A 22,469-nucleotide genomic window follows, 5' to 3' on the forward strand; every position below is an offset into this window, starting at 1 on the left:
AATGTGGAGGCAAGCAGTTGTTATAGGTGGCTATCAATAGTCTTTGGTATATATCTTTGAGATTCTGGTTATTACCTTAAATTAGACTGCAGTTGTTAACATGTACTACATTTCAGATAGTCTGTGTAGCAGATGTCTATATCCTCAGTGCATTTGGAAAATAATAATTGTGATTTCAGAAATGAATGCATCAAATCACAATAGGCAGCGATACTAGAATGTATCGCTATCAAAACCTGCTTTCGTGGGCAGGCATTTCTGCTCCAACACTTGGCTCACACACTCCATGTGTGTGTATGTTTTACTTCTGTCTGCTGGTGGCTCAACATTTTCAGTTGGATACACATGCTTATGTCTATGACAAGAACTGCTAAGATATAGGAATTAGAGATTCAGACTGGTCAAGTTAAATTTGCCATGAAACGTGCTGGGTGATGTGTTGCCAGTCACTTTCTCTTGGCCTAACCTACCTTGCAGGGTGGTTGTGGTAAGAGAGGCATTGTGTGTGCTTCTTGAGCTGCTTGAAAGAAGGGCAGGATTAATACGTACTACCGTAGTTGGAAAGGTTACGTTCGGAAAGGTAGAGAAGCTTGTCACAGCCGTGGCCTGTCTCTTAGCAGGGAGTAAATGAAGAGTGTGTAAATCCAGCAGTTCACCAGCTTTAATAATTGTCCCAGCTTCTGAGGCCAATACAGGGTACTGTTTGGTGTACTTCATGATTTGATGCAATATGGAACAGTGTGGAGAATTCAGTCTGCTGAGAATCTTGATTTTAGCTACTTTTGAAAAAAAGGTTAGATAAAAAAAAGGTTTCTAGCCTCTATGGATGCAGAGATACCCTGTGAGAAAGACTGAAATCTTAGAAACTAGAGAGGTAGCTGTGGAAGAGCCAATCTGCATGTCACAGAATGAGGGGGCTGTTTGGGAAAGGCCGAATTCAAGCCTGTGCAACTTCAGACTGAAAGTGTTTAAGAACATGTTTCCCCACATGAGCCGAAAAATATCACTGCTTATAGTGTTTAACTCTCTTCCCAATAATGGGCCACAAGACATCTTTTTGAATATGGTTCATTTAAAACCTCTCTAGACACAGAAAACCAACAAGCTAGATACACTTTAGTGTAACCAGCTTGTTGGTTTTCTGTGTCTAGAGAGGTTTTAAACGAACCGTATCCAAAAAGATGTCTTCTGCCCCATACCCACAGTCTCCAGTAGTACAGCCCACAACTCTAGTCCCTGTCAAGTGTTGCTATATGATTTTGGAGGCCGGAACATCAGCACCTGTTACTTCTATGTATCACTAGAATAAGTGACTAAGATGATACAAACATACCTGATTTGGGCTAGTTTCTGAATTGTTGAACCTTTATTCTTTTTAAAGGGCTGCTCAGTGTCCTGTCAGGTTGGAAGGGAATGCCAAAAAAGGGGGAAAGGGCCGCGGCCTTTATTGTTGTGGTTCCCAAACCGCAAAACCTCTCCCGGTATCCCGAGCTTTTCTGTGGAAAGGGAATGGTCTTTCCGTGCTGATGAGCATTCAAGTTGGCTGCATGTTTGTCGCTCCGTTTTGAGCAGAGGCAGCTGCTAGTTTTTGCTGTTCTGACATATATCGTTCCTTGATGTGGTTTGGTGGAGATGCATTTGTCGCCGTAAATGGAGCACCATTTGAGCGAGTGGCCCTTCACGCAGTCATGTCATTCAAAAAGGAACTGGTCTCTGCTCCAAGGAGCTTAAAGTTTAAATTCTGATGTGGAGGCAAGGCAATGAAAGGGAAGAGAAAGGAGAGATCAAGCAGCTTTGAACCCCAGTTGGCCGGGGAAGGTTTCAGAGCATAGGTGTGTTGGTCAGCAGCAGAAGAGCAAGATTTGAGTCCAGTAGCACCTCGAAGGTTTTGGTGGTACGAGCTGTCTAGAGTCCTTTGTCAGCTCTGGATGACTGAAGAAATAACACATATTTATGAAGGATGCAGGAGAGCCACTTTCCTCCTAGAAGAGCTACTGCCCTGTAGAGATCACATGTCTCATCTAACCTTACTCTACAGACCTTGACTGGTGGTACTGGGTCTTTCAGGAGGGGTACCAAGCCCTGTCTCTGAAGGGGGGAGCCCTGCCAAGGAGGGACAATGACCAGGCTTTAGTCACAGTGGGGAGAAGGGTCTTTGCATATTCTCAGAGTCTCCCTCTTCTTTGGCCACTGTTTCACAAAACCACAAGGATTACATCTGACATCATGAAAGCCGTTTCTGCTCGCTTTGCAAGAATGCTCTATGGAATCCCTTGGGATATGTTCTATCTCACAATAATGAAGCATACTTGTTCGGGAAACCAAAATAGCATCCAACAGGAAGTGTTTGATTTTCCAGCCTCTCTGTGTCCCAGAGACATGGAGTGGTGAGAGAGGAACAGTTCCAAAATAAAGTTGGCTTTGCTCCAGAACGGCTACCGAGGCTGGAGGGAATGTGTGCGTTGCGCTCATTTTCTTGATTACAAATCTGTAGCATCACTTGAATCGGTGACTAGCTCTGTCTGTACATCTTAAAGGCAGAGTCATGGAGTTTGACTAAAGCCAGAAGGCAGCCACCGAATGCTTGCTTTGAGGTCCTGTAAATATAGTTGTTGGGTGACTGGGGTAATGGACAGCAAGGGAATTTTGCTCCTCCCCTTCCCGGAATTCTCTGAGAAAGGCCTTAATCCTCTGCCAAGTCCTCTGGCTTGATTCCAAGCCTTTCCAAAGACTGCCCTGAAGTGAGAATGTGTATGTATCTGAAGACTTGGAAGAGGGGAGGGGCCAGTTTCACCAACAAACAGGGACTGGCTACCAAACCCTGGCTCTGCGATTTGTGATTTCTGAGTGCATATGGGGTGCATTTCCATCCCTAAACAAGAAAGCGCAGCCTCTTCCTTCCCCTTCTCCTAAATCTATTCTCTGTGTGAGTGTGGTCATTGTGTGCATAAAGATGGAGTGTTTGTTGGTTGGGGTAGGGGTGGGGATTGTTTCAAGACTTCAAAGTTGGTCGCTAGGTGTCTTGCTAGTTGGGGATACCGTTGTAAAAAATCTTGAAACTCTAATTTGGGTCCACATGATTTAAACTTGGTGGATACCGCCTCTTTTGAAGTTGCTTTGGTCCAGATTGTTTTTCTTTGGAAAAGTGTAATTCATAGCTCAGTCAGTGGTCCAGCACTTGTTTTATGGGCATAGGGATTCAGATTTACTCTGCATCCTCTCTGGTTATAGGATCTCTGAGGGCCAATGAAGGAAAGATGTGCTTCACTCTGCAGTGTCGCATAGGCGACGCTGTGTTGGATGGGCTGAGATAGGGCAGTTTTGAATATTTGAAATTGACTTTGACTTGAGAACCTTCTTTCCTTGTCTCTGGTGGAGCTCTTCTGTTCCAAACTAAAGGTAAGGCAACCTTGGCTTCGCGCCCTAAGTTTGTTGGTGCGCTTTAGAGAATTCTGTGAGTAGGCAGTCTCTCCACAGGACCTTGCTTTTGTTTATTTGCTTTCGGCAATGAAAACCATCAAATAAAAGTCAAGACAGTAAAAATAAATTATACCAATTAAACCAGCCAAGCCAATAAATGAAATCCAAACATGAAAACATAACATAAAAACATTACCCATAGCTCAAAAGCAAAGCAAGGGTAACTGACTTGTCATTCAGAATGTAGCCCCAAACTTGGGCTCTAATGTGATTTTTGATTCAACATTATCTCTGAGCATGGAGAGAGTGCGAAGGAACTGTCTTCTGTGTCTGGGGTTAGGGATAGAACTACCGGAAGGCCTGAATATCAGCACCTTTTTAACAAGGCAATTAAGCATGGACATTTTTCTTCCTTTACATACTGCTTAACTATCCCATAGCTTTTGGGGTCTGTATCATTTGCATCCCTGACTAAGAATCGGGAGGGCAGGTTGTACTCAATTTCTGACTTTATCAACTCTCTTTTCTGGGAAGATGAGGCTCTAGAGCAGGGGTCTGCAACCCGTGGCTCCGGAGCCGCATGCGGCTCTTTCAGCCTTATACTGCAGCTCTGCATGGCCTGGAGGTTGGAGGGTAGCGTGGGCGTGTCCCTCCAGAGCAGCGTTGGAAGGAAAGGTGAGGAGAGGGGCCGAACCGGAGGTGGTTCCATGCGGAGCCCCCTCCGGCTCAGTAGATCTTCAGGGCCTTGGAAAACGGGTCCAAATGGCTCTTTGGGTGGTAAAGGTTGCCGACCCCTGCTCTAGAGTTACCCAGCCACCCAACTACAAATAAATTTGGGGAACAAAAGCTGCCCCTCTTGTATTTTTCAGCATTTGGAACTTGATTTTGGACCCTGAAGCAATAAATGAATTACTTCATTTATAAATGCTTCATTTATAAATTCATTTATAAATTTATTGCTTCAATAAATGAAGCAATAAATATTGTTGATCAGCAGAGTTTATTGATAGGCATTGGAGCACCCAGCTGGACAAAGTCAGTTCTGGGGAACCTGGCTTTTGCTACCTGTTTTATTCCAATGTTAATCCCCCCTCCCATTTTCCCAAGGAATGTGAAAAAGAGTTAATTTGGAGCTAAGACGCCCCAAGGTCAGTGATTGACAGAGATAAAGCCACCTGACATCCTGCCCCCACAGGACAACAGAAACAGTCCCTTTTCCCATGAGACAAAGTGTTAGGGGAAAGCCTAGTTATCTACTCAGCATGCGAAGCCATAAAGCAAAGATCAAGGAAAGAATGTCCCAGGACGGCAGTGATAACATGTAGCAGGCTGGTTACATATATTGTGTAGCTATTACTTTGAGCTAGGAATGCATCTTAATCAACTAGATACAATCCCCCCTGACATTGTGCATCTCTTACAAACTTCCTCTTTTCAGTTTTGTTGTTGAGTCTCCGGAACTCTTGGTGGAAACTCCTCTCTCACGGCTTGTAGGCTGTGGGCTAGGCAAGAGATTGGTGGTAGTTGTGTGTGATTCCTTCTCTTACGAGATTTCTATTCTGGCATTTCTCTGAGGAACAGAGTAACAACAGGTGATAAACCCTGACTTGCTACTGCAGGACGATGGTGTGGGAATGATGGATGACACTGAGATGGCGGAGTGGATATGCTGCTTATTGTGGGCAGAGGATTCCATTTAAGGGGTGGGGGGTGTTTCCAATTTAGCGGTGGAGCTATGGCTCAATGGGAGAGCTTCTGTATGCAGAAGATTTTCAGGTTCCAGCATCTCTAGTTGAAAAGGGCCAGCGGATGTTAAAGGTTCTGCTAAAGAGCTGCTGCTAGTCTGAGTGGATAATACTAAGTTTGATAGACCAATGGCATGCGTGGTGTCGTGGTTAAGAGCAGCTGGATTCTAATCTGGAGAACTGGGTTTGATTCCTCACTCCTCCACCTGAGTGGTGGAGGCTTATCTGGTGAACCAGATGTGTTTTCTCACTCCAACATTCCAGCAGGGCAACCTTGGCTAGTCACAGTTCTCTTAAGAACTTTCTCAGCCCCACCTACCTCACAAGGTGTCTGTTGTGGGGAGAGGAAGGGAAAGGAGTTTGTAAGCCACCTTGAGTCTCCTTACAGGAGAGAAAGGTGGGGTACAAATCCAAATTATTATTCTTCCTCCTCCTCTTCATCTTCTTCATCATATGGATTTTCAGTATTCATTTGTATGGAAAAACTCCATGCAAGTAGAAAGCTACCACAGCAGGGAGAACGTTTATCTTCCTATCCACGCACACTTTACTTGGGCTGCTGGTGTTCTGTTTCAGAAAGTTATCTATGTGGGGAAGCATTTTGTAATGTGACTCTTCACCTTCTGTTTGAGACAATAAGGCTGTTCTACCATAGAGTTGCCAATTCCAGCTTGGAAAATTATTACAGATTTGGGGATGGGGCCCGAGATGTGGTACTATAGAGCGCATCCTTCGAAGCTGCCATTTTCTATAGCGGAAGAGTTATTTGTACTCTGGAGATCCATTATATCCTGGGGAAACTCCATGCCTCACCAATAAGTTGGCAACATTGTTCTACCACCATGGCATTCTCCCACTTTGTCCTCTTATGTGAGTGAACTGGGCTCCTCATAAACCACTTGGTGAGTATTACACCAGAGCAGGAAATCTGAACTTTGATTTCTCAGTTCAAAAGCCGACCTTTTCTAGCTGCTGCATGTTCTTCTGTAGGAAGCAATTTTTGTTTGTACAGTAACCACTTCTTTTTAAAGTACCAGCACAATATCGCCTCATATTTATAACTGAGTGAAGATACCCTGGGTGAAAAAAAAACCCCTCACACTCTTTATCACCTGCCAGATATCAGCAGAAAGAGTTCCACAATTGTATATGAAAGTAAAATTCTGTTCAAGGAGCATCCACATTTTTACATAAAAACCCACCCTAAACCTGGCTAAACCATGGATGTCTGCAAAAATGTGCCTGATCCTCTGATACTGACTGACATAATTCTTGACAGAATTTTTATAAATGAAAATGAATAAAACAAAAAAGAAACCAAAATCAAATTATAGTTACAATTAGATCTAGAGACTGAGAAACAAAACCATGTTACGTCTATTATATTATGTACCAATCAAAACACAGTTACTAATGACTGTACTTAATATGAATTCTAATAATCCAAAATATATTTTAAAATTTATTAACAACTTGCTTCTAACTTTCTAAATTTTTTCTCAGCAGATAAAGATTATGATGAGATATTATTCTCATTTTTACAACATAATTAATAATGGATCATTTGTCTATTTCTCTTTTAACCCCCATTTAGTCTAATGTATAATAAAGCGATCATCAAGGTTAATGAAAATTTATACCCATCATTTCAACAATATCCTTCATCTGCTATCATTCTTTTTGTGGGGGAGAGAAATAACGTAGATAATACACTTTCCACTTATCTTGAATGACTTTAATTGGTCGCTTATTCATAAAATTTATTAATTTTACCACTGTTGCATATTCCATTAGTTTATTTTCCTGGTTCTCCTGGTTTGGACATTCTTCTACCTTACCTTTTGGGCAAGTATTGTTCTGTCTGCCATTATCAAATATTGAAAAGGTTCTTCTGAAAATTTTGGTATATTTTTCAGCAGTATACCTAATAACATTGTCTTAGTATCCATTGCAAATTTGATTTATAAAATTTTCTGAATTTCTGCATGAATTTCCTTCCAAAAATTTTAAACTTTTCTGCATGTTTGTAGTTTATTTTAGTTTTACTGCTTCTCCAGTAGCAGCGCTGGGGAAATAAGTCGAGTTTTGACATCCCCAGTCTCTGTCACTGGAAATTTTCTAGCCACCCTTCCAGGTGGCCTCAGTGGGCATGGCTTATCTGCTTTCAAGCTTGTCTTTGCAGCCATGATGGTTAGAAACCTGTTCTGCTTTCTTTTTTAAATGAAGCTGGACTTCTCAGAAAGCTTAATTTGGCCCTAATAGGACCTTCTAAGTTCTTTTTGTGCTCCTGTGTTATTGTGGCATAACCACAGATTCAAGTGTAGTAGGCCAGCGTTTGATGTGTTCTTCCTGGTGTTACTTAAGAGATGCTGTTCCAGCAGCCGAGTGTTTAGCCTGGCTGGCAGTCAGAGGCCTGTATGTTGTCCTGTCCTTCCTGCAGCATCAGACTGATAAATGAGCGCAAGCAAGACAAGGCGTAGCTTCTATAAACATGCAAATTCACCTGGAGATTTGCATGCTGTTGGGACTCAGCGGTGGGGGCTATCTCTCCTCTGGCCAGCATGGCATAATGGTTAAGAGCAGGTGGATTCTAATCTGGAGAACTGGGTTTGATTCCCCACTCCTTCACCTGAATGGCAGAGGCTTGTCTGGTGACCCAAATGTGTTTCCGCACTCCTACATTCCAGCTGGGCGACCTTGGGCTAGTCAAAGTTCTGTCTGAACTCTCTCAGCCCAACCTACCTCACAAGGTGTCTGTTGTGGGGAGAGGAAGGGAAAGGAGTTTGTAAGCCACTTTGAGTCTCCTTACAGGAGAGAAGAGTAGGGTATAAATGCAAACTCTTCTTCTTCTGCAGTATCTCTGATGTTTGAGCTTCCTCTGAAATTGGATGCTGGTTTTTTTTTAACTTAATTCACATTTCACCTTTCTTCTCAATGGGGACCCAGGTTGGTTTATGTAATTCTGATCTCCTCTATTTTATCCTCACAACAGCCCTGTGAGGGATTCTAGGCTGCAAATGTGTGACTAGCCCAAGACCATCTAGCAAACTTCCATGACCAGCGTGGGGATTTGAACCAGATGCTCGTCTGAGACTCTGACCACTACACCACACTGGCCAGTTATAAATCTGAACTCTTTCTTTGACTTGGGACAGAGCCTTTTTAAAGAAATCCAGTGCTGTGTGTTTTGGTTAGACTGTTGGACTAGTGAAACCTAGGTTCAAATCCTTGCTGAGCCATGAAGATGAGAGGGAGAGCTAACCTACCTCGCATGGCAGAGGGAGGATGCAAGAGCCAGGGATGCTGCCTTGGGCTCCTTGGAAAAATGACATGCTGAAAAGCTGCAGGTAAATAAATGCCTTCTCCCTTTGCTTGTATAGCCTGGCGGGGCTGCCAGCATTTTAGCAGAGAGTAGCAGCAAACATAATATTTAAAAGCAGCAGACGATGAAACACAGATTATCCCTGACTGCTGAGGTTGGCCTCCTTAACCCCTGGATTTTAATTATATTTGCTTGGTTGCTGTATAGGGCTTTTAAACATACATCACAGGGTGTGTCTAGCTCTCATGGTTGCAAAGATATGCTTGGGATTGTAGGGACAGCATGATTTTCAGTTGTTGGGGTGGCTTCTGGAATTGGAACGGATCACTCACTTTGGCTTCATTGTTATGGTGGCAGACATCACCTTGTCTCAATGTGGGGTTTGTTTGTTTGAGCACGGAGTACTCGGATCTATGGCTGCAAGCGGGAGGGTTGGCTGTGCCTGATGGAGAGAGGAAGCAGCAGGTTCTGATTGAATACTGAACTGAGGTTGGGGTTAGGAAAATGGCCTCTGCCTAGGATGACCATCGGCTTTTGAGCCACTTGTCAGATTCCCTCTTGGGTCTGAGTAGCCGCTTAAAACTTTCCCAACCCATCTGTAACTCCAGCCTGAATCCTACAAGGGATCCACTGTTGATGGTGCATGTCTCTGTCCTTGCATCATCCACATACTTAGATTTGGTTCTGTTTGGTATTTTTGACATCATGCCAAGGAAGTTTTGCTATGGTCATGACATGATGTCTGAGTTGGATAACTTGCAGTGGGCTGACAAACCAGGATCTGAAACCAGGGTGTGCAATGGCCAAAGGGGAGCAGATGTTGAAAATGAGAGCAGGTGATCACCTCTAAACCATAGTTCTGTGGTTCTAATCCTGGGGTCTCCAACCTATGGCCCTCCAGATGTTTGTGGACTATGATTTCCATCAGCCCTTGCCAATGTGACCAATTGGCAGAGTTGATAGGAATCATCCATGAACATCTGGGGGGCCATAGGTTGGAGACCCCTGTTCTGAACCACACTTAGTGCAAACTGGTATTTGGTGGGATGTCTGAATTGAACTGCTTCTGTGTTTGTCCTTTCCTGGGGCACTTCATTCTCCTAAGATAGATGGAGTACTGCTAGGGTGATCCACCCGTTGGTTTGGAGAGACTCAAGCATGAGATTGGTTGGACAATTCTTTGACATTCCTCCACATTGACTCTGTTTCTGTTAACTTCCGCCTAATGTAGCCTTGTGTGAGGGGCATCATGATTCATATGGTCTGTGTAAAAGGCAATGGGAAGAAAGTAGGTTAGTGGCTGCGGAGGGACCACCTAGTGACTTCTAGGATTTGGCCTTCGTCTGATTCAACTGAGCATGTTCTCTTCAGTTTGAACCTTCAATTCCACTGAAAAGCAATTAGTGATGACAGTTAATCTGTGTTAAATGATGCTGCACATGCATTCCCATGTTTCAGTTTCAAACACCATGGAAGAATTTGAATCCCCGCTCTGCCAGGGAAGTTTGCTGGGTGATCTTGATCCATTCTAGTCTAACTGACTTCAGATAAAATGAGGGAGAGAAGAATGATGTTGTAAGTTGCTTTAGGTCTCCACTGTTGAGAAAAGCATGGTATAAATATATAAATAAGTAAATCTGTCTTCCCTGCTGTATAGAGTTTGGCAGTTTGATGCATAATAACTTTTAGAGGTTTACGGGCAGAGTGGTGCAAGCCCGTCAGGTGGGGAGTTGAGGTAGGCCTGTTACTTTTGGGTCAGGATTTCCTGGGGCAGGAACTAGCTGCTTTTTTCCTGTCTCCCACAGATATTAATGCTGCTTCTTTCTTTTTCTAGATCTGCTACCACTGATCCTTCATCAAAACTGGGGTCTTCAGGGTAAGTGAAGCATCCTACTTCTTGCACTTCCCATTGATATCACAAAGCAAAGGAGTGATGTGGAAGACCTCTGCCGGAAATCCTGCAGAGCTATCGCCAGAGGCGTAGCTCCAAGGGGGAGGGGGGTCGCAACGCACCAGGCATGCGCCCCTGTGGGAGCATGGCAAGGGTGGGGCGGGGCAGGATGGGGGTGTGGCCGGAGGACCCACCGGTACATTGGGTGCTTTCCCCCCTTGCTATGCCTCTGGCTGTCGCTAGTCATAGGAGACAATATAGACCTTGATAGACCAGTAGCCCAACTCTGCACCAAGCAGATTAGTGAGTTCACCTGCCATGGTGTTGCTTGAAATATGGCCCTTCGTATTTTTCTGATGCTGTATATATCTTTTTTTTTTTTAATTTAAAAACTGTTCATCATTTTTACTCATTCCTATGATTGAACTGTTCTGTGTTTTTAATGGTGCCGTTGCTTCCTTGATTTCTCTAGCAACAATGGGAAAGGTGGCATGTAGCTATTTTAATAAACATATTCTTGTGGGGTCGGAGTTCAGTATCTGTCTTGACCAGAGTCCGTAGCTGATATGAAACATTATCTGTCGAATGAACAAGAAATGTGTTGTTTGGGTAGCTCTTAATAAAAATAACACCAGAGAGTATAACATTAGCCAAAATTGGAATGGGCCCGCTGTCCCAATGATCATCCCATCTGAATTGTGACTTAGGGGCTATTTTGACCTCACTTAGGATATCAGCAGGTCTGCATTTTGGATGCTGTGCATTGTTTGTGTGGGTGGAAGGATTTCTGTCCAAGCGGGCGCAATGTTCTTGCCTCCTTCACCTGCTCCAGTCCACAATACTCACAAAATGCAGCTCCCACCAGACTCTTTTCCCCCAGGAGCAGCATTTTAGCCAAGTGTCACTCTACCACACTCTATGAACAGAAATCCTTCTGTCTGCAAAAACACCCTGTTGAGTCCAACTCTATATTGGGTTCAGCTCTATATTTGAATGCTATTACATGTTCTTTGTCCTGACCTGGATAGCCCCTGAGACAGGGGTGTCCAACTCTGGCGCTTCAGATGCTAATGGACTACAATTCCCATCAGCCCCTGCTGGCATGGCCAATTTGCTGATGGGAATTGTAGTCCATGAACATCTGAAGCACCAGAGTTGGACTCCCCTGCCCTGAGATCACCAGATCTCAGCAGGTCAGCAGAATCAACCCTTGTAATTATTTGGATGGGAGACCTCCAAGGAATACCGGGGTCACGATGTGGAGGCCGGCAATGGCAAATCACTTCTGAATATCTCTTGCCTTGAAAACCCTACAGGATTGCCATAGGTCAGCTGTGACTTGATGGCACATTAAAAAAAAAATTTCTTCAGCCTAGTGCCTGGCTCCATGTGATTTTATTTGTGTCACTCTCTCTCCATGCATAAGCCATTTACTGACTATTGTTACTCACGTGCTTAGGAGCACATTTAATCAGAGACACACCTCCATGTGAAATTGCCCCTCTCCCTGAACAGAGCCAAAAACTAGCCACAGAAATCTAGTGAGGAGAAGCAACCTGTCTACCACAGACCCCTCACTCTTAGAGATGCTGAGTCAGATTTTTAAGACTGATGAAAACAAATGTCAGGGAGGGAAATACTCTTTTGTAGTCCCCCAGATCTGATAAATATAGGCTGACCAGACGTCCCGCTTTTGGCGGGACCGTCCCGCCTTTAAACAACTTGTCCCGCGTCCCACGGATTCTTCAAATTGTCACAATTTTTGGGAGGCTGCTGCACTGCCTTCTGGGGTGCAAGGCAGTGCGGCAGCCTCCCATGCGCCCGGCCGCAGGAGCGCATGCGCACACGGCCGCAGGAGCGCACGGCCTTCTGGGGCTTGCCGTTTCCCACCCTGTAACAGGGCGGGAAACAGCAAGCCCCAGAAGGCTGTGCGCTCCTGCGGCTGCGTGCACTGCCTTCTGGGGCTTGCCGTTTCCCGCCCTGCCACCTCCCCCGTCCCGGATCACAAAGGTGACCATCTGGTCACCTTAGATAAATACCATTTCAAAGCAATAGTGATCCTAGGCTGCATGCTGAAACACCACCACAAGGCACACAAGAAGTGAAGAGATATACAGAGAACTTTTAAATATTTGGGGGGAGGGGCAGTATTCAGGAATAAAGAAAATATTGGTAGGATGTTTTTGGATTAATCATGGAAATAGGATATAATCTTCTGAAAAACGGTAAGATTGTAGGTGATTTAAAAAGTAGAGTCCTATCAGGAAGGTCTGGAAATTTTGAGTTGTGTGGTCCTGAGGTAGGTCAGAAGCATGCTCTGTGAAAAGATTTTGTCTCCAGTTAGGTCACCAGGTGGGACACAGAATAAAAAGAATCTTTTATTTCCAGACTTGTGGGGTTGGGGGGTGCAGAGGCTAGGGTTGGGTCCAAAGCATTCCACTGGAATAAATTTGGGCTGCTTCTAGAAGAGAAGGTGACCGGGGCACACTGAAAATGGGGTACGGAAGGTGAAAATGGGGTATGAACGGGGTAGGTTCAAAATACAGACATGGCTTCTGGGTGAGGTAATTTAAAGGTAGTGTTGGCACCAAAGATTTGGAAATGGGTTTTTTTCATTTGTGGGTGGTAGCAAGGAGGCCTGTTACTTCATGCTGGGAATAAGTCTGACCCCTTCTTTGGAGTTTACGGGATCTTCTTTTGATGTTGAACCACATTTACTATAGAAGAAGAAGAGTTTGGATTTATATTCCCCCTTTCTCTCCTTTAGGAGACTCAAAGGGGCTTACAATCTCCTTGCCCTTCCCCCCTCACAACAAACACTCTGTGAGGTGGATGGGGCTGAGAGAGCTCCGAGAAGCTGTGACTAGCCCAAGGTCACCCAGCTGGCATGTGTGGGAGTGTACAGGCTAATCTGAATTCCCCAGATAAGCCTCCACAACTCAAGTGGCAGAGCTGGGAATCAAACCCAGTTCCTCCAGATCAGAGTGCACCTGCTCTTAGCCACTGCTCTTAGCCACTACGCCACTGCTGCTCCCTTCCAAAGCAGCTGAATTAATCCATTGAGAGATGGTTTAGTTTGGTCGTCCTTTGGAATAGGAAATTCTAAAGCAATGTGTAGGTTTTTTAATATCTTTATTTAGATATTGATACCCTCCCTTTTTTCCCCAGTGGGGACCCAAAATGGCTTCCAACAGTTGTAGGTTGCATAGTGAACTGTTTTGAGCTGAGAGCTGTATGTAACCAATAGTGGTGTTCTGTTGTTTTGCTTAGGCCTATCTTGTAGCAACCCTGTTTCCCCGAAAATAAGACCTACCCCGAAAATAAGCCCTAGCATGATTTTTGGGGATTTTTGGAGGATGCTTGAAATATAAGCCCTACTCCAAAAATAAGCCCCAGTTACAGATTCCCCAGTACAGCTGATCTGGTCACTTGGGGGGCGCAAAATCATGGAAAAAAATAAGACATCCTCTGAAAATAAACCCTAACGCGTCTTTTGGAGCAAAAATTAATATAAGACCCTGTCTTACTTTCGGGGAAACACGGAAGTTATCCCTTCATATCATTTTGGCTTTGTTGATCTCTTTCCTTACTATATCAGGTGGGCATTGTGATTTCGAGAATGTGTAAATACTGCAGAATCTCTGTCTCAGGAACTGGAACAGATTTGGCTGGGTCATAGAGCTTGAATGTTTGATGTGTTTAGGAGAGTAACTGGAGGTGTGTATAAAAGCTTGACAATCAGTAGGTTTCCGGTATAAGGTGGTTTTTACACTTCCATTATGTATTCATATAGTCGTGTGTTTTTTTGTGTGGATTAGTTCATAGTCAGGGTGATGGTGGGGTGGATGTGGCTGGAGGCCTGGTGGAATTTCTCCAGTGCTTCTTTCCCATGTATCCAAATGTTGTCATCATCATAGAGTACAAGAGTGGTGTTAATTAATGAGAGCTGAGGAAGCTCTGTTCCAGGTTAGCTGTGAAAATGTTGGCGTATTGTGGTAACATGCAGGGCCCATGGTTGTGCCATTGATCTGAAGGAATAAATGTTTCCCAAATCTGAAGTAGTTGCATGGGAGGACAGACTGGCAGAACTCGGTATGAAGGTCGGCCTTGGTGTTGTCAGAGATGATATTGCTTGTCATACATCATTGTGGGGGATGTTGGTATATAGATTTATGGGAGCCAGTGGGTTGGGGAAGTCTGACTTGGGCATGGAAGGGGAATTCAAGAACTGGGAAGAATGCAGTGAACCTGATGAATTTCTGATTTCAGACCAGTAGTATTGGGTAAATATGCCAGATAAACAATGGCTGTGTAGATTTTATGGCAGTTGTGAGGCTGAAACCTTGGACATTAACGAGCAGAGCTAGAGAAATAACAGGCCCATCCAGCAACATTACAGTAGTGTAGGGAAGTAGACTTAAAACATTTGTAGTCTCTGCTAAGCTTCTCTGAGAGACAGAGAATGTTGCTACAGAAGGAGTCTAATGGGGCAGGCTGAGGAGTGGGAAGAGGTCCCAGAAATTGCAATTTAGCGAACCCGGAGACCAAAATGAGATCTACACAGTGGCAGTGAGAACTGAGGCACTTGAGAGGCTGGGCTTGGACTTCACAATTTGATTTAAACCTCCTGGCCAGTTTTCTGGCTGCAGGCTTCTAAGTTACCTGTGCTGCTGAAAAAAAATCCAAGTACTCCACATGTTGACCCTGGACACAGCTTTTAGAACTATAGTATTTATACACAGGGTCACATTCCCTGTCCAGGAAGGCTCCGATAACTTATCTGCAGTAGTTATATGAACTGTGGATCCAGACATATGTATGCCTCTCCCTGTCGAGGGAATTCCCCAGTTGTGGGAGACTTTACCTCTCTCTCTCTCTAGGTACTTCCGCCCTGCATTTTTTAGTTAGGTGAAGGAATCCAGGTGATGAGGATGACACAGGAATCCCTTCTCCTGCCAAGGTGAAGACAAACAAATGGGTGGAGCCAAGGCAGGAGGGCTCTTCTTTAGGGCAACTGAAATGGTTCTTGCCAGTAATCGTGGGTTTTGGCTGTACTCTGCTGTGAATGTGACTTCAGTGTGAATTGTAAAATTTCCAAAATTGCCTCAAAGCAGGGATCGGGGAAATCCCCAGGACCGGGGAAGCACTTGGCTTTCTGAAAAGCTGGTTGCTGGATTGTGGGCTGTGTTATATGAAGTGCATTATGTAAAGAACAGGGTGGGGGGAGCAGAAGGGAAGCAAAAGAGCTTTCATCAATGCCTCCCTCTTCCTGCTTAGACAAAGAGTTTCCAAGCCGTCTGTTTGGAGGGAAGATCCCTTTTTTTGCAAATCCCTATTAGGCTGACTGCGTTTCTAAAGGATGCAAGAAATGGAGAAAGCCTTATTTTGTTTTGCAGTTAGTTCTTGTCAAAGCAAACGAAGATGATCAAAAGGTCTTGGAATGCTGGAGGAGTAAATTATGAGCTCTGTGTTCCTCATAGCAAAAGGTCAGGATTCGAGTCTTGGGGGGTGTCCAGCCTTTTTCCACATACCCCAACCCCAAAGCATTTTATTAAAGTCCTGGATGGGAGCTGTTTTGAACTGGGTGCCAGAAAAGACTCTCTTTGGATCCATTCTACTCTAAGGATTGGGGGGAGGGTGGGGTGGCAAAACACACCCTTTAACAGTAAGCATGGGAAGTTTCATTTTGGTTTCCTTGGTACATGAAGATGCTGCCTTTTCAGATCAGATGTTTCCTCGTCACACGTCATAACGTCTGGAGTAAATATGAGCCCCTGTAACTATTTTTTGAAGGGGGGGGGGAGGAACACTTCATCGTGTTGACTGGAATAGTTTTACCATCTATTGGCCTCCCCTTTCCCATCCCATTCTTTCCCTACATCTTAATGTAGGGGATTCTGGATTTTTTCCACTGTTGGGAATTTAATTTTTAGCAGAGGCGCCTTAGATTTCTGGATGCTGGTTTTATTGCATTGTATTGTTTTATGACGGAAGCCGCCCTGAGCCCTCAAGGGGAAGGGTAGCCTACAAATGTTATTAATCATCATCATTATGTTATTAATTAAATTATTAATTACTTTATAAATTATTAGTTATTAATATTTTATAATTAAATGTTATTACTCATCATCATTATCATCTCTGTGCAACCTAGGTTATCTCAAAAGCATGGAATCCAGTACAATTGTTACAGAGTTTGGCGTAGGACTCGGGAGATCCTGATAAAAAATCCTCTCCTAGGAAACTCATTGGATGACTTGGAGCCATGTGTTCTAAATGGGCCTTACAGGGTTATTGTGAGGATTAAGTGGGCGAGTAGAGAACTGAGCTCTTGGGAATTTTCTACTCTGCTCCCTCTCTCAGACACACGCTTAAAAGTGAAGAATTGCCAAGTGTCCCTGGTTTTTGCTTGGATGGGATGATTTCTCACTGATAACAGTGTTGCTTCTCTTCTGCTTCCTGTCCAGAACCGGCCCCCAGCAATGCCCCTTTTGTGGAGATCATTGAACAACCCAAGCAGCGGGGCATGCGTTTCCGTTACCAGTGCGAAGGACGTTTGGCTGGCTCCATTCCTGGAGAACGCAGCACGGACACCACAAAGACTCATCCTACCATCAAGGTCTGCTCCGTGACATTTTTTGGGGAGGAAGTGTCCCTTGGGGATTGAGGATCATAGAATCATAGAGTTGAAAGAGACCACAAGGGCCATCAGGTCCAACCCCCTGCAATGTAGGAATATACAATCAGAGAACTCCTGTCAGATGGCCATCCAGCCTCTCTTTAAAAACCTCCAAAGCAGGAGACTCCACCATACTCCGAGGTAGTGAATTCCACTGTTGAACAGCCCGTACTGTCAGGAAGCTTTTCCTGATGTTTAGGTGGAATCTCTCTTCCTGTACCTTGAACCCATTACTCCTGGTCCCAGTTTCTGCAGCAGCAGAAAACAAGCTTGCTCCCTCACCAACATGACATTCCTTCAGACATCTAAATATGGCTATCATGTCACCTCTTGAACTTCACCAAACTAAACACACCCAGCTCCTTCAGTCTCTCCTCGTAGGGCATGGATTCCAGATCTTTTACCATTTTGGTTTGAATCCTAGCATCTGTTGCCAAGGCACTGTGAAGACAGGAGCAGAGAAGACTAGGCCTTCAAGAATCTTGTTTTATCTTATTTATTTAGAAGCTCTCTATGCTGCCTGTTCAGATACCTCTCTAGGCAGTGATCCGAAAGAAGCAATAAAACAATAAATCAATGAAACCAACCCTGAAGCAGTAAAACCATCCACAAAACCAAAAGCCAGCAAAACCAAGTGCTCGAAGTAATCCTCTCAAGCATAAAAGCAAGCCATAAAACATCAAGGAGTGAAATCCACAGACCAAGATCATAAAAATTAACAAGTTAAAAAATGGAGTAAGCCTTCAGTTAAAAACCTGGGTGAACAGAAACGCTTTGGCATGATGTGTAAAAGGCCAGTAAAGCTGGCACGATATGAGGTGCTACCACTGACAGAGCCCTGTCTCTGGTGGTTGCCCACCTCTTCAGCTGTCTCTGGTGGTTGCCCACCTCTTCAGAGCCAGGCCTGGGAGGAAGACCTTAAGTGGCAGATTAACCATGTTGGAGGAGGCCATCCTTCAAGTTCCCAGATCATAAGCCATTTACAGTGCCATCCGAAGCAGAGTTTACACCCTTCTAAGTCCACTGAGCTTGGAAGGATGTGTTGTGTTGGGATGGCTTTCATTTGTGTTTGGAAAAAGCCAGTAGAGATTTTTCAGCACAGGCAACATACGATTCCTCTGACCAGTCCTTGACAATAGCCTGCCACTTCTCAAATTAGTTTAAAGGATAGTATTCAAGGACAGCCCCAAGTAACAGCACATTTTCTTTTCTTTTCTTTTCTTTTCTTTTATGTACACTGAGAGCATATGCACCGGAGACAAATTCCTTGTGTGTCCAATCACACTTGGCCAATAAAGATTCTATTCTATTCTATTCTATTCTATTATAACAATCTAGCTTAGATGTGATCAAAGTATTCATCATTGCCAAATCAACAGCAGGTGTTCAAGATTTCTGAAAGCCTCTGGTTCTGTTTGGCTGAGCGGATGTGACGACAAAGGAAGTGATTGGATGTTCCACTTCTCCAGGAATAAAAATGTTAGAATGTCTGCAGTCTACCTCTTGTGAGGTTGCCAGTTGGCTTGGATTAAAATGCCAGTTGGCTTGGATTAAAATGCCATGCTACTAACACAGGTGGCATTGAGAGACTGGCTAAGAATAGCCGGGTTCCAGGGAAAAGGCAAAGGAAGCAGGAAGCCCTGAAGCAACTTGGCTGAAGGGCTTGTGCAGTGCAGTAACAAACTGAGCTGCCGGAAAGATGAAGAAGTCTTGAGGGAAAGAGCTGAGGATTTGTGGAGCTAAAGCTATTTCTTACATTGACCTGAGTTAACCAGCAGTTTTTTAAGTTGTCACCTTCTAGTTGTTGGTTTTTATATTCGCCCTTCTGCTTGAAAATACTTCATTTTGCAAAGATCTACTCAACTGCCCAACATGTTGACCAAGCTGATAGTCCAGGGTTAGAATGACAATTGCTATGTCTTAACATACTCAGGAGTAACTACTGGATCCAAGATTTTTTAAAAAACTAGAATAGCAGAAAAGAGTTTGCAAAGCACCCATGTTGGCCACACCCACAGAGTCTGTAAGTTACGCAGGCAGCTGCCAGTCACAACGTTGCTCCTGCTAACACCCACACGTTGACTATATATTGAAGGCACCTATCAGCAATGAGTGACGCCCTGATGATATCAGGCACCTTAAGCCCCATTTCCCCAAGTGCACACCCAGCACATTTGTTTTTCAAGCAGTGATCGTAGTCTCTCAACTGATATACCAAACACAATCTCTTGAAAGGTGAATCACTGGTACTGAGGAACGGGTTCAAATTCTGGAAGTCTCAACAAAGACAGCAGCCCTGTTGGCAGAGAAATGCAAGGGTGGAAAGGATGACATTGGACTGGCTCGACGCCCACTGTGTCTACAGCAGATTTACTGCTGGAAAGGCCATTACAGTGGCTGTACTCATGCGGCGGGATACTGCCAGGAGTAGCCCGTAGTCCTGCCATGAGTATCCCCTCGCTTCCCAACCGTGGGCATGATTGAAGGTGCATGATGCGCCTGGCTGGTGTTCAATGAATGCCTGGAGAATAGACTGCTTGGGAAGCCCCTTGTGTGTAAACCACCAGGGTTCCATAAAGGGGGATCAGTATAATATGAAAAAATGTACACTGAGACAGCTGGAAACACAGACATAGAACTGTATTGTCGAAGGCTTTCACATCCGGATTCAACTGGTTGTGGTGGGTTTTCCGGGTTGTGTGGCTGTGGTCTGGTAGATCTTGTTCCTAATGTTTCGCCTGCATCTGTGGCTGGCAGACTTCCTTCTGTGATACACCTCTGAAGATGCCGGCCACAGATACAGGCAAAACATTGTATTATTAGTCCTATTGTATTATTATGTTATTGTTTATTTACTTTGTTGTGCACAGCCCTGAGCCCTTCGCGGGGAGGGCGGTATATAAATTAAATATCTAATCTAATCTAACAAGATCTACCAGACCACGGCCACACAACACAGAAAACCCACCAGAACCAGATATAGAAATGGTCTGGGTTTTTTTTTTTAAATAAAAGCTGCAGAACCTTTTGTGTAACCATTTTCCAGCCAAGCTGGGAAGGCAAAATTGTCCACACTTAGCATTCAGTTTACAGGGAATTAAGGAGAGAAAATCCCACACTCAAATTTTAAAATCTTAAGCACGGGAGCAAATGCTGTCAGATCAACTAAATCTTCAAATGGATGGGGAACTGGTGAATGTGTGGCTTCACCGAGAGTAATGCTGGCAATTAGTTTTCCATCTCCCACCGCACTCCTCAGTCAGAAAAATTGCCCTGGTCCATCTTGAGTTATGTTCTTAAAACATTTTGGTGTACATTTTGTACCAAAACGAGAACAGACTTGATGTGCCTCCCACTGAAAGTGGCATCATGTGGATGGACATCATCCACTGTCAGATGTGTTCTAATGGTTTCCATCTTTTTCATTTGTTTGCAAATCCATCATTATGTGGATGCAGACTGCTCAAGGGAAGATTGGGGAGGAGTAGACTGCCGACATGGGGTTCACTGTGTCAACCAAGATCAAGGGAGTCTAGAAGCTCAGATGTGTACTCATGGTTTGTGTCTCTCCCCTGCTTCTATTCCTAGATCCATAATTATGTGGGTCCAGGCAAGGTCCGCATCTCCCTGGTGACCAAGGAATCCCCCCACCGGCCCCACCCCCATGACCTGGTGGGAAAAGACTGCAAAGACGGCTTCTATGAGGCAGAGCTGGCAGCAGAGCGCTCCATCCACAGGTTGGCAGATGCAAGCAGAGAGTCAAGACTCTGGCTTCAGTTCCTTTGGTTGTGTAGCTACAGCTTAGGGCTAGAGCAGCTGCTTGGTGTGCAGAAGGTTCCAAGTTCAGTCACCAGCATCTCCAGTTAAAAAGGACCAGGCAATAGGTGATGTGATGTCCTAGAGAGCTGCTGCCAATCAGAGTAGACAGTACTGACTTCAATAGACCAATGGTCTAACTCGGTATATGGCAACTTCAGGTGATTGTTCTTGAAGGATGGAGCAAGGGTGGCATAGTCTACAGAGCTTATCAGACTAGGAAGATATTTGTTTCAAATAGCCAAATTCTTGGATTTGAGCTAGTCACACACTCTTGACGTGTGTGACTAGCTCTTTTCTACCGACGTGTGTGACTATACTCTTTTCTACCAAAAGATCTAAGTAGAATTGTAACTTCATCCGCCGCTTGCTGGGCTGTCTTTGTTTTAGAACCAGGGGTCTGCAATTGGCCATGCTGGCAGGGGCTGATGGGATTTGTAGTCCATTAACATCTGGCGAGCCACAGGTTGCAGACCCCTGTTTTAGAATGCTCCACTTGGGTCCTAGTGTTGGTAGGCTAAAACAAAGACGGTCCAGCATGCGATGGATGAAGTTACAATTCTACTTAGATCTTTTAGTGGGAAAGCGTAGAAGAGTTTGGATTTATACCCCCCTTTCTCCCCTGTAAGAAGACTCTAGGCAGCTACAAACTCCTTTGCCTTCCTCTCCTCTCAGCAGGCACTTTGTGAGGCAGGTGGGGCTGAGAGAGTTATGCAAGGTCACCCAGCAGGCCCAGAGTCACCCAGCAGGAACGTAGGAGTGGGGAAACAAATCTAGTTCACCAGATAAGAGTTCACTGCTCATGTGGAGGAGTGGGGAATCAAACCCGGTTCTCCAGATTAGAGTCCACCTACTCTTAACCACTGCACCACACTGGCTCTACCTCATATAGTTGTGAAGATAATATGGAGAGAGACCCACATATACTGAGGTGAATTCTTTAAGGGAAAGGAGGGAAAGAAATGTAGGAGATAAATAGGAAGGTGAGCTGGATTCCCTGTGAGAGGGGATCCACTTGGGAGGCATTTAGGGGTGGCTGCTTCTCTGTGGCTTTTTCTCTGCCATCTTCTGCCTTCTGCCCTCCTGTTCTCCACCCCCTCCTTCCCACCCTCTTCCTCTTCTGTACCTCCTTTTTAAAAAAAATTCCACACTCTTGTCTTCTATTCCCTAACTGCAACTACTCATGTGCTCTTTCTAGCTTCCAAAACCTGGGGATTCAGTGCGTGCGGAAACGGGACCTGGACAAAGCTGTGGCCAAACGGATTGAAACCAGTAACAACCCTTTCAATGGTGAGCGGGTAGGAGAAGCAGAGCAGGGCATCTCCCAGCGGCAGAGGGTGGGGTGTCTGAGTTGAGAGCGTCTTCCCAGGTCTACTGAGCTGATTTCACTTTCTCTTTTCTTCTCTGCCAGTGCCTCTGGAAGAACTGAAAGGTGACTACGACCTGAATGCTGTTCGGCTGTGTTTCCAGGTGTGGATTCGAGATGCAGCCAGCGGTCACTTGGTCCAGTTGCCCTTGTCTGTGTCGCAGCCAATCTATGATAATCGTGAGTGTCAGTTTGGGATTGGGGTGTGTGTGTGTGTGTGTGTGTGTATG

General features: G+C 44.7%; 1 protein-coding gene across 1 annotated transcript in view; it reads left to right on the forward strand.

Moving 5' to 3' along the window:
* RELA (RELA proto-oncogene, NF-kB subunit) overlaps positions 1-22,469 on the forward strand; it is a 28,922-nt gene that overhangs the window by 1,880 nt on the left and 4,573 nt on the right. Inside the window, exons 2-6 of the mRNA XM_048515395.1 lie at positions 10,322-10,363; positions 16,846-16,997; positions 20,646-20,794; positions 22,072-22,163; positions 22,285-22,419. Of these exons, the coding sequence (XP_048371352.1) occupies positions 10,322-10,363; positions 16,846-16,997; positions 20,646-20,794; positions 22,072-22,163; positions 22,285-22,419 (570 nt within the window). The remainder of the gene's footprint in view (positions 1-10,321; positions 10,364-16,845; positions 16,998-20,645; positions 20,795-22,071; positions 22,164-22,284; positions 22,420-22,469) is intronic.

The sequence above is a fragment of the Sphaerodactylus townsendi genome, linkage group LG01 (assembly GCF_021028975.2).
Source record: "Sphaerodactylus townsendi isolate TG3544 linkage group LG01, MPM_Stown_v2.3, whole genome shotgun sequence".
Classification (NCBI taxonomy): Eukaryota; Metazoa; Chordata; class Lepidosauria; order Squamata; family Sphaerodactylidae; genus Sphaerodactylus; species Sphaerodactylus townsendi.